The 12,531-nt window shown below is 43.6% G+C and overlaps 1 protein-coding gene across 1 annotated transcript in view; it reads left to right on the top strand.

Moving 5' to 3' along the window:
* vps53 (VPS53 subunit of GARP complex) overlaps positions 1 to 12,531 on the top strand; it is a 276,635-nt gene that overhangs the window by 73,756 nt on the left and 190,348 nt on the right. The window contains exons 5-7 of the mRNA XM_080210682.1: positions 2,807 to 2,893; positions 4,348 to 4,463; positions 7,220 to 7,339. Of these exons, the coding sequence (XP_080066808.1) occupies positions 2,807 to 2,893; positions 4,348 to 4,463; positions 7,220 to 7,339 (323 nt within the window). The remainder of the gene's footprint in view (positions 1 to 2,806; positions 2,894 to 4,347; positions 4,464 to 7,219; positions 7,340 to 12,531) is intronic.

Raw genomic sequence — 12,531 nt, 5'->3', positions numbered from 1 at the left:
CTGAGACTTTCCAATATTTTCTCTTTTGGTTACAGGAAAACCTACCTTAGATTTCGTGGGGATTTCTGGCCCATACCATGTGATAGAATTTGGCTGTACAACCCAACAAAGAAAGGTTTCAAGTGAGCATGCCAGTCATTCCAATTATCATTACATGTATGTTTCCATTTCGCAGAATTGAACAGGGTAAATATCATGTCTTAATTGCCCTGATAGACTGTGCCATTGGATAGTAGGATCTGGATTTTCAGCTGTAATTTCTGCCACCAGCAGTGAGTGCAAAACAAGTATTTGTTTGATGGCCGTGCCTTTTGAATTTTCTCTAAGTCTCTTTCCAAGTGACACAATGATTAGCACTGCTGTCTCACAGCACCAGGGACCCAGATTTGACTCCATCTTTGGATGACTGTCTGTGCAGTGTCTAAGTTCTCCCCATCTCTGCGTGGGTTTCCTCCGGGTGGTCCGATTTCCTCCCACCGCCCAAAAGACGTGCTGGTTAGGTGGATTGGCATTGCTAAATGCTCAGTGTACCCGAACAGGCGCCGGAGTGTGGCAACTAGTGGATTTTCACAGTCACTTCATTGCAGTGTTAATGTAAGCTTACTTGTGACACGAATAAATGAATCATAGAATTTCCAATATTGGTGGTGCTGTGGTGGAGTGGTAGTAAGCGGAGGCACATTACTTTGTGAAGGGAAAGTTGAAGTCCTCCCTAGTTGCGTGCTTTCCTTATATTTTTTTCCTGCAAGGAATTGTCTTACTTTGCTTGGCATGTAGCCACCATTATCAGCTTGCGATTGCATGTTTCCACATGTTATCACTTCGTCCTTTCTGCTACAGTTCCTAGATTGAGTAGCCTGAAGCCACAGAGCTTTGCTTTTTAAAAAAATAGTTTTGGTTACAAAATTGACTCCCTAGTTTCATAACCACTACTGCAACTTTGAAAGCTTGAACATCCGTTTCTACCACAAACAATGTTAAGAAGCAAGCACCATTTCCTTTTCTAAGCAAGAGTTGGTTATTTGTAACTCAGTAAAACTGAGAATTTGTTTAGCATGAAATACTGCCAGTTTTCCGATAATCTCACCAATCTTCCAGTCTGAGACAAAACTCCGTGTTTGATTTGTATCAAAAAGTCACCCTTATTAGACTAGTTTTACACAGGATAAGAGGGGAAAAGTGTTCTCAGATTTTTTGGGAGCATCATTTATGCAGTAGAGAACCTGCTTTATTGTACAGTACATGATATTACATGTATTATTTGTAAACATATGTTTACATATGGGATGGCAAGATGGCACAGTGGTTAGCACTACTGCCTCACAGCCCCAGGGGCCTAGATTCGATTCCCAGTTGGGTCACTGTCTGTTTGGAATTTGCACATTCTCCCCATGTCTGCATGGGTTTCCTCTGGGTGCTCAGATTTCCTCCCACAATCCAAAGATAGAACAAAGAAAATTACAGCACAGGAACAGGCCCTTCGGTCCTCAGCCTCCACATCTGCAGTAGTTTGCTTTTATTAATGCAAGGTGCTGATTGTACTACTGGGTACGCAATTTCCAGGAACAGGTCATCCTAATCACGTTAAAAAAGGAAGCTTTCATTAACTGATCATGAATTTGGAACAAAAGCAGCAGTGGATTCTTCATGCAGACTCAACATCTCAAACATTTAGATATTTTGCTATTTTAGAACATAGAACATTACAGCGCAGAACAGGCCCTTCGGCCCACGATGTTGCGCCGACCAGTTAAAAAAAACAGTGACCCTCTAACCTAAACCAATCCCTTTTCGTCCATAAACCTATCCACGGACCTCTTAAACGCCCCCAAACTAGGCGCATTTACAACCGCAGCAGGCAGGGCATTCCAATCCCTCACCACCCTCTGGGTAAAGAACCTACCCCTGACATCCGTCCTATAACTACCCCCCCTTAATTTGAAGCCATGCCCCCTCGTGCTAGCTTTCTCCATCCGAGGAAAAAGGCTATCACTGTCCACCCTATCTAATCATCTTATATGTTTCAATAAGATCCCCTCTTAGCCGCCTTCTTTCCAGCGAAAACAACCCCAAATCCCTCAGTCTCTCCTCATAGGACCTCCCCTCCATACCAGGCAACATCCTGGTAAACCTCCTCTGCACCCTCTCCAAAGCCTCCACATCCGTCCTGTAATGTGGGGACCAGAACTGCGCACAGTACTCCAAGTGCAGCCGCACCAGAGTTGTGTACAGTTGCAACATGACACTGCGACTCCTAAATTCAATCCCCCTACCAATAAACGCCAAGACACCGTATGCCTTCTTAACAACCCTATCTACTTGATTCCCAATTTTCAGGGATCTATGTACACGTACACCTAGATCCCTCTGTTCATCTACACTATTCAAAGTCCTCCCGTTAGCCCTATACTCAACACATCTGTTATTCCTACCAAAGTGAATTACCTCACACTTCTCCGCATTAAACTCCATCCGCCACCTCTCGGCCCAGCTCTGCAACCTGTCCAAGTCTTCCTGCAAACTATGACACCCTTCCTCACAATCTACCACACCTCCGACTTTGGTGTCATCAGCAAATTTACTAATCCACCCAACTATACCCTCATCCAGATCATTAATAAAATTTTGATTTTACTGATCGAGGTCTGTGAAAATGTGTGATTATTTTATTATTTTGCAATAAATTATTGCAAGAAGCAGAGTTGGGGGCAATGCCATCAGCTCTTTCCAGCAGTGTCTGCTCCTGGATTGCCCACGTGTCTGTTCAATGACTGTGTCCTAAACTTTTCCCATTCCTTTTGTACAGGCTTTGGAAGAAGCACAGAAAGCCATTCAACAACTGTTTGCCAAGATCAAAGACATTAAGGACAAAGCAGAGAAATCGGAGCAGATGGTACGTCCGGTGCTAAGGACATTGCTTTGATATTTTAAGATTGAAATGCTCCACTGGCAGAACTTGAGTTGAATGTGAGAAACATAGCAGAGTTCGAAAGGAAAGTCATGGTATATTTTCGACATGGCCTCAAAAAAATAGGTTTTGCGGAAGGTTTTTTTTTAAGGTGAGGAAAGAAGTCGCAAGGCAAAGAGGCTTGAGTTGGGAGTTTCAGAAGATGGGAGTCAAGATGGCAGAATGTGAGGAATGCCATAAAAGGAGAAGCCCAAAGTCAGAGCACCACAATATGTTACGAAGTTGCAAAAGTATCAGGTGGTTTTAGGTGGGGTCAAAGTCACGGGAGGCCTTGTATGTGAGAGTAAAGATTTAGGGACGATCTTACTGGCTCATCCTGTCGGTCGATTGGCATGGCGAGCCAACAAAATAGGGTGAGAGGCGAAAAATCAGGATCGCGCCAGATTTTTTGCCTCTTGTGATCTTACCGGCCCTATTTTACTAGTAAAATTGGCTTTGTGTGAAGCTGATATCAGTATTAATGGCATTTACATATCACAAGTGAGTCCAAGATGCTTTAGGTCACTTGACTTTAACTGCTCGGCGGACAAGGTTCTACTGGTGAGGATCAAGTATGGTCCCACCAACAGTGACCAGACAGGATAGCCTCTCGGGTGGTTTGGGGCAGGGCCAGGCAGTGCCCCTTGGATAGTACCAGCCTGGCATCCTGGCCCTGACATCCTGGCACTGCTAGCTGGGCACCTTGGTGGTGCCCACCAGTTACCATTGGGCAGTGCCAAGGAACTGGTGGGGGGGAATGGTGAGGGAGTGAGACCTGCACAGGGAGCAATTGCTGAGTCCCAGTGTCCATGGTGTGTGGGGTGGCGGGATGGGGGGTGGTTGACAGAAAATCTGTATGTAGAGTATACCAGCAAACCAGTAGGTATTACTCAGGTTGTCTTTAACCTTTGCAGTGGCACACCTAAAGCTCAGCAGCTGGCTTCACTGGTGAGATTAGTCTCTGCCCTGTCCCCAACTGGCAGGAGTCACGTCCTGGCAGAGCTGATGGGTAATGGGAAATAGCCGAGGGCAGCATTTAGGCAGAAGGGTTTACACATATATTAGACTTGGTAGACTGAAAAGTTCAGGAGGCTGATGAGAAGATATTGAAGAAGCTGAGCTTTGAGCTAAGGGATAGTTATTGCTTGCATAATCAACTTGGAGCCTTTTGGAGTGGCCCTGATAGCCCTTGAAAAGAAGTAAGAGTGTAAATGAATACAGTATCACTAATCCTGTGTTTGTATTTTTGTCATGAACTTTGTGATTTTATGAACTTTGATTGCAGTGGATAACGTTGCACAGTTTTTATGTGATTCGGCCCGTGTTGGCTGGAAGAGAATGGTGCACTTTTAGAGAACACAGTTTGGCTGTAGGTGACCTTTTGAAACTTTCTTATTTAGGTCAAGGAAATCACACGAGATATCAAACAACTTGATCATGCAAAACGCCACCTCACTACTTCCATCACCACGCTCAATCACCTGCATATGCTCGCGGGTGGTGTTGACTCATTGGAGTAAGTACCCATCAGAAACAGAGCTGTGTTATGGTTTGAGATGTAGAGTTGTTTTAAGTGTGTTACCATGTCAGCAGCTACAGGATGAGTATGTGGCACAGTGGTTAGCACTGCTGTCTGTCAGTGGCCAAAGATCTGGGTTTGACTCCCAGCTTGGGTCACTGGCTGTGTGGAGACTGCACGTTCTCCCTGTGTCTGCGAGGGTTTCCTCTGGGTACTCTGGTTTCCTCCCACAGTCCGAAAGACATGTGGGTTGGGTGCATTGGCCACGTTAAATTCTCCCTCAGTGTACCTGAACAGGTGCCAGGGTGTGTCGGTTAGGGGATTTTCACGGTAACTTCATGGCAGTGTTAATGCAAGCCTACTTGTGACACTAGTAAACTTAATTGATCCTAAAAGATCTTACCCAAGTTGTCAGCTTGGAAACAAGTTAAATACTGTTAACTAATAGCACTCTACTAAGTGAAGGCAGCGCCCGATTTAGTACTCACTATACAAACTACAAGGTTCCCTTTTAGCTTGTGCTGAACTAGCTGATTGTAGCCAGGCCGGGATTTGGGGAACTGCAGTTGAAGAACAGAGAGACAATTGAGCTTAATGGAGACTGTATTCCATTTTACTTCAGTAAGCAAATGAAGCCATGCCTGTGTGAGGAAATTGTGTGGGTTTTTTACATATATACCTGCGTAATAAATTCACGATTTGTTCAAGAATTACTGGAGAATGTATCATAAAGAGTACAGAATATAATTTTTGCTCCCTCCCCTTTCCCAAAGATGTTGATTCCTGTTAAGATTCCATTGCATTTTGCAGTCCTCGTCTACTTGATTCAGTGGGAGCTAAAGGTTGGTACAGTAATTCAGACTTAAAGGCTCAATCGTCAAGCTCAACTCAATGGCACTTTTTTTCTCAGCCAGAATTCTGGATTATCGTCTCTCTTTCTTGCTAAGCGCACTGAGGCTAATTTGTAGTTCCCTAATTCTCATCTTGGTTACAATCAGCTAGGTCAGCACAAACTGAAAGGGAACCTTGCAAGTTTAGTATTACATCGGGCACTGCCTCCACTTAGCAAGGTGGAGTGGAATGTAACTCCTTAATGGATAGCTTTGCCTTGATGACAGTACTCCATGTGAATATTGTCATTTCACACCTTAAACAGGAACACTTTGGGTGGGATTTTCCAGTTGCTTTTGCTGCAAAACTGGAAAATCCTGCACAAGGTCAGCAGACTGCTGCATGGTCCACCCCTTGCCCACTATGATTCCGTGGCTACTGGGATGGGAGAATTTCCCCCTTTATCATCAGAACACAAATACTTGGAGCTATATAAATTCTTAACTGAACAACATAACAGAGTGGTGCAGCGGAAGCGCGCTGGGCCCATAACCCAGAGGTTGATGGATCAAAACCATCTTTGGCTAATTATGGGGCAGCACGGTGGTTAGCATTGCTGCCTCACAGCGCCAGGAGCCTGGGTTCAATCCTGGCCTCAGGTGACTGTCTGTGTGGAGTTTGCACATTCTCCCCATGTCTGTGTGGGTTTCCTCCGGGTGCTCCAGTTTCTTCCCACCGTCTGAAGATGTGTGGGTTAGGTTGATTGGCCATGATGGATTGCCCCTTAGTGTCAGGGGGATTAGCAGGGTAAATAGATGGGATTACAGGAATAGGGTATGGATGGAATTGTGGTCAGTGCAGACTCAATGGGCTGAATGGCTGCCTTCTGCACTGTAGTGATGTATGTTCTAACGTCATATGTGCTTGTTAATAAGCTTCTTCATCATGGGGCCACAAGATAGGGAATGGAGAATTAAATGAAAGTCTTGTATTCATCTCGCAGTTTTCACAGCCACTGGTTGTCTCAAATTATCGCTCAGCCAGTGAAGCACTTTTTGAAGTTTAGTCATCGTTTATATAGGAAACGTGGCAGATAACATGGCAAACTCGCACTGACAGTAATGGAATAATAACCAGATAAACTCTTTTTGTGATGTTGATTGAAGGATGAATATTGACCAGGACACTGAGGCTAACTCTGCTGCTCTTCAGAATAGTATCACGGGATCTTTTACATCTACCCGAACAGGCCAGTGGGCCCTCGGTTCAACAGCTCATCTGAAAGATAGCACCTCTGACAGTACAGTACCCACTCAGTGCTGCATTAGAGTGTTGACCTTGATTGTTGTGCTTGAGTCTTGAAGTGGGACTGGAACCCAGTATCTTGTAGTACAGTGGGCTGAGCCAGCAGCACCATGGCTGAGGTGTAAAATTGGTTTGAAACAACATTGAATTCTTTTGAAGTGACTGCATCATGTAAATCCATTAATCAGCATGGTTATTCTAGTCTAATTTGTTTAAGGAAAACATCTTGTCAGGAACAGGAGAAGGCCATTTAGACTTTCAAGCCAGTTCTGCTATTCAGTGAGTTCCTGGCTGATCAGCTACTTAAGTTCATAAACCTGCCTCTGTTCTATAATCCCTTGGTTAAGAAAAAAATCCAAACATCTCAATATTAAAATTAACAATACATCCACCATCTAGGATACTTTCATTTCTGTTCAAGCACTGTTATCCTGACAACAGACCAAAAAGAAAGCAGTATATAAATTGTGGTGCATGAATGCATTGCAATATTGTGAAATCCTAATCATTAAGACCATATTCTCAGTTTATTACAATGTTTAGGTCACATTTATGATATTTAGAAATTAGGGAAAATATTACATGCAGAGTTTTGAATGCATATTTTGTTTTTGCAGGGCAATGACTCGCCGCAGACAGTATGGAGAAGTGGCTAACCTCATGCAAGGAGTGGTGAATGTGTTGGAACATTTTCATAAGTATATGGGTATTCCACAGATCCGCCAACTCTCTGAAAGGTAAAGCATCAAAGTTTCGGTTCAACTTGAGTTCATTTCTAAAGTGGTTTCCACGTTGAAACCGCACAGATCTGGATTTCTTTAAAAACATTAGTTTTTTTTTGTCCAAATTCGCATGCGGTCTCTTTGGATTTTACACATGTGCAATTTGCCCAATCCCTGTTGCTTTATCTCTGTTGAGATGATTTGTTGAAATTGGAAAAATCCTTGCATCCCCTGACCCCTCTTCCAAATGGCAGTGAGCAAACTGACTTGAACACCGAACCTCGTGCCTGTTTGTGGGTTGGTGTTTGGGGATAGCTGTCATGTAGCCTTCCTTCTTATGTAGCTTTGTGTGGAATTTGGAGAACTCTTTCAGATAATTGAGTAGTACAAACTCAATAACAGAAGTCAGTGGCCTAGCTCTTGCTACCCTTATTTTTGACTGATGAGTGAGAAAGCGTGTGCAGTGAGTTTTGCAAAAATCAAAAGGTAGGGTGGAATGCTTTTTTAACATATCAATTCTTGGAATATGGGTGCCACTAGCAAGGCCAACATTTGTTGTCCATCACTAGTTGCCTTTGAGCAGCTGGTGGTAGTGAGCTGTATTCTTGAACTGCTACAGTCCAAGTGGTGAAGGAACGGTGCCGTTAGGCAAAAGGTTCCAGGATTTTGACACGTTGCTGATGCAGGAACTGTGATATAATGTGTAAGATGAGATGGTGTAGAACTTGAGGGAAGGTGTTCCTATTCACCTGCTTCCATTGACTTTCTAGGTGGTAGCAGTCATGGTATCATAGAATCCCTACAGTGCAGAAGGAGGCAATTCGACCATCGAGTCTACACCGACCACAATCCCTTCCAGCCCTTAGCCCCCATGTATTTAGCCTTCCGGTCCCCCGACACAAAGTGGCAGTTTATCATGACCAACCCATTTAACCCGCACACCTTTGGGAGGAAACCGGAGCACCCGGAGGAAATCCACGCAGACGTGGGGAAAACGTGCAGACTCTGCACAGACCCAAGCCGGGAATCAAACTTGGGTCCCTGGCGTTGTGAGGCAGCAGTGTCAGCCGCTGTGCCAGCGTTTGGCAAATGCTGCCGTAGTAATTTGAGCAAATTGCTGCAGTGCATCCTGAGGGCGGTGTTGGTGTGTTTAAGTTGATGGATGGGTTGCGGATCACTGGACTGTGTGGTCCTGAATGATACTGAGCTTTGAGTAAAATTCATGGAAAATGCTGAGGGGTAGAAACAAAGCATAGAATTAAGAAAAAAATAAAGTTGACAGTGAGGGTGTAAAGGTAGTCACAAACCTCACCTACTTGGGCAGTAATATGAGCGATCAGTTGAGTGATAGTAAAGACTATTGGGCCAGAGTTTCCCTGCTGTTCACATCCTGCCGTTGCTGCGAGTGAGGACGGAAAATCTGGCTCTCAGCCAAATCTCCATTCACTGCAGCGGGACCGAGAATCTTGCTGGCATGAACAGCCGAAAAATTCCACCCTTGCTTATTGAATTGGAATGGTCAAACAAGCTGTGACTGCACTAGCTAATATTTAGAAAGATAAATCTGTCAGAAATATGACTAAAGTTTCTTAAAGCACTGATGATTTTTATTGCTATTTATGATGTAGAATGTTGGACCAGGAAGAATATGGACTTTAAAGATCAGTTCTTTTGAACTTTGGTCCTTCTGAAGGATGCTCACAGTGGAATGGACTGATAGATGTATAAAGAAGAGGGTTTTAGAACAGATGCGAGTTGACACCGCAGACAGATTGTTAGCAGTGGCAGACAGACGGAAGCTGAAATGCCTTATTCATGTGGAAAAGGTGAAGTTGGAAGGAAAAGTGGGGGAATAATTTAGTGTGGATAGGCAGAAGACCAGCTGGAGGGATAATACCACAGAATGAATAGGCATGAGTTTCGCAAGGCCACTAAGCGTGACACAGGATTGATGCAATTGGGGGAGGAAAGTGCCTGTTGCCTTCCGGAGTTAACCGCACCACCACACAAAAAAATGACTGTCCCATGTATTCCCCACGATGATCAAACTTAATTGTTGCTTGTTGCTTTTGGTTTTCAAGATGTTACTGGTCACAGCCCAGGAGCTATCCATGATATTCTTTCTTGAATTAATTTGGTCTGAATGGAATTATTTGAGTCTAATGTTGCATGTGTACAGTTTAATATAGTAGCTAGTCATCAGTTGGGCAGTTCTAAAATTGATCCTGTGAAGGAATGCCTTTGAACCCATAATCCAACAAGTTCAAAGCATCAGGCATAATGGGCAACAGAGACAAACAAGAATTAGGAGCAGGAGCAGACTATTCATAGATATGAATCATAGAGCCCCTACAGTACAGAAAGAGGGCATTTGGCTCATTGAATCTGTACTGACCACAATCCCACCTGGGCCTTATTAGTGTAATCTCACGCACTTACCCTGTTAATCCCCCTGACACTAGAGTCAATTTAAAATGCTCAGTCAACCTAACCTGCACATCTTTGGACTGTGGGAAGAAACCAGAGCTCCAGGAGGAAACCAGTGCAGACACGGGGAGACAGACAGTGGTCCGAGGCAGGAATTGAGCCTAAGTTCCTGGTGCTGTGAGGTAGCAGTGCTGACCACTGTGCCATTATGCTACCCCAATAAATCAAATGTTTCATGGTCATCAGTAAATTCTTAATTCCGCATATTTTTTAAAGAATTCAAATTCCACCATCTGCTGTAGTGAGATTTGAACCCGGATCCCCAGAACATTAGCTGAGTTTTATGGATTAATCCTCTAGCAGTAATATCACTAGACCGTCACCTTGCCTCTCCCTTAAGCCTGTTGTACCATGTGATAAGATCATGGCTGATCCAACTCTAGCCTCAACCTGCCCCCTGCAATGCATGCACGCAAGCATATTCTCTTGCAGTCTTGCATTCCTCATCTCATTTGCAAGCAGGAGATCTCTAATTTTAATCTGTTTCTTAGTTGTAGACTCCCCCACGGGGGGAACATCCTCTTGACATCCACACTGTCGAGTGCCCTCAGGATCTTATATGGTTCAATAAGATTGCAAGAGCCAATGGCTATAGACCCAGCCTGCTCAACCTTGAGTGAATGGTGGGAGTGAGATACTCTACTGTCGTGTTCAGTGGCTGGATGCACAGCAGCAATGAGAGGCCTGGCAACAGGTTGCCTCCCACTCTCTTGGCAAGGAAATGGTGCAATGAATTTGAAAGCAGAGAAGAAAAGGCCCTTGAGGATGAGTTTGAAAGCCACTCACTTATCTAGTTTCCAAGATAAAATGATATGAAATACTTGGTTTTACATATATTCGTTGTCACAAAAACGGATCTGAGAAAGGAATCGTGAACCTTTCAAAATCAGTTGTATTTTTGTGCTTTCAATACATGGCTTCCCACATGGCTGTTTAAATTCTAATGTTTTCCTCATTGGGCTCAGATGCTGCAATATGTGCCTTGTGATAACAGCAAACCTTAAACACCAGGGCTCTTGTCAAAGATAAGGACTCTTATTCCCTTTGTGTTGGGCTCAGAATAGTGTGATGTACATTTTGAACATTTATTGGAAGAAGAATGACAAGAGGTAAATTTATTTAGCACTTTAATCTCATTTCTCAGTGGATTATTGGAAACTGCTGTCCAGATTGTTTTGTAGACAAGCACGACAGTCATCTTGTTTATAGCAATGCTCCACATTGGTAAAGCGATGATGTTTTTACTTGAGGAGGCCAAGAAAATCATTAGAACTTTCTGCAATTCTTCAAATTGAATCTTTAATGTTCTCCTGAGTGGACAGATGGGGCTTTGGTTTTACATCTGTTTCAAAGAGTAGTCCACCCAGTGATGCAGCACTTCCACACACCGACCCTGAAGTATCAGCTTCCACTGATCACTGAAAGTGGCAATGCAGGTAGATAATGTAGTCAAGAAGGCATACGGCGTGCTTGCCTTCATCAGTTGGGACATTGAGTTTAAGAATTGACAGATCATGCTGCAGCTGTACAGAACCTTAGATCTGGCCTCATTTGGAATATTGTGTACACTACCAGAAGGATGTGGATGCTTTGGAGAAGTTACAGAAGAGGTTTACCAGGATGTTGTCTGGTCTGGAGGGTATTAACTATGAGGAGAGGTTGGATAAACTCAGTTTGTTCTCACTGGAATGGTGGCAGTTGAGGGGTGACCTGATAGAGGTTTACAAAATTATGAGTGGCATGGACAGAGTGAATCTGTTCTTTCCAGGGTAGAAAAGTCAAGTACTAGAGGACATAGATTTAAGGCATGTGGGGAAAAGTTTAGAGGAGATGTGCAAGACAATCTTTTTTTTACGCAGAGGGTGGTGAATGTCTGGAACATGCTGCCTGGGGAGGTGGGGTGGGAGCAGGTACGATAGCAGTATTTTAAGGGGCATCTAGACAAATACATGAATAGGATGGGAATGGAAAGATACGGATTCTGTAAGTGTATATGGTTCTAGTTTAGGTAGGCACTATGATTGACGTAGACTTGGAGAGCTGAAGGGCCTGTTCCTGTGCTATATTCTTCTTTGTTCTTTGTATTATATGCTTAAATTCTGATGGCACTTCTAACCTATTGATGTAACGCTAAGGGTGCTATTAACTGAGCAAAACTGACAGAGGTTAAGAATGTGAGCATGTTCAGATGGGGACTACATTTTTAATTAACTGAAAGCACTTAATGTTGGCACACTACTTTCAAATTAAGATTTTTTTTATTACGTTGACTAAAGAGCAAGAGAGTAAAACATACATGATAGAACATAGAACCGTACAGTTCAGGAGCAGGCCCTTCAGCCCACAATGCTGTGCCGAACATGACGCCAAATTAAACAAATCCCTTCTGCCTGCCCTTGGTCCATATCCCTCTATTCTTTGCATATTCATGAGCTTATCTAAAAGCAACTCAAACGGCCCAATCATATCTGCCTCCACCACCACCTCTGGCAGTACATTCCAGACACCTACCACTTTGTGCTTTAAAAAAAACTTGTCCCTCACAAATCCTTTGAACTTTTTCCCTCTCTCTTTTAGTGCATGCTTCCTAGTATTAGTCATTTCAACTCTGGGCAAAAAGGTTCTGACTGTCAACTCTACCAATGTATCTCATAATTTTATACACTTCTATCATGATCAACCCTCATGTTACTTGGAGACCTAACTGAGGGAGGAAAAGT

This window comes from Carcharhinus amblyrhynchos, chromosome 23, assembly GCF_965287045.1.
Source record: "Carcharhinus amblyrhynchos chromosome 23, sCarAmb.v2.hapA, whole genome shotgun sequence".
Lineage (NCBI taxonomy): Eukaryota > Metazoa > Chordata > Chondrichthyes > Carcharhiniformes > Carcharhinidae > Carcharhinus > Carcharhinus amblyrhynchos.
Note: the sequence above shows the minus strand (reverse complement) of the source record. Positions and strands in the feature narration are given on the sequence as shown.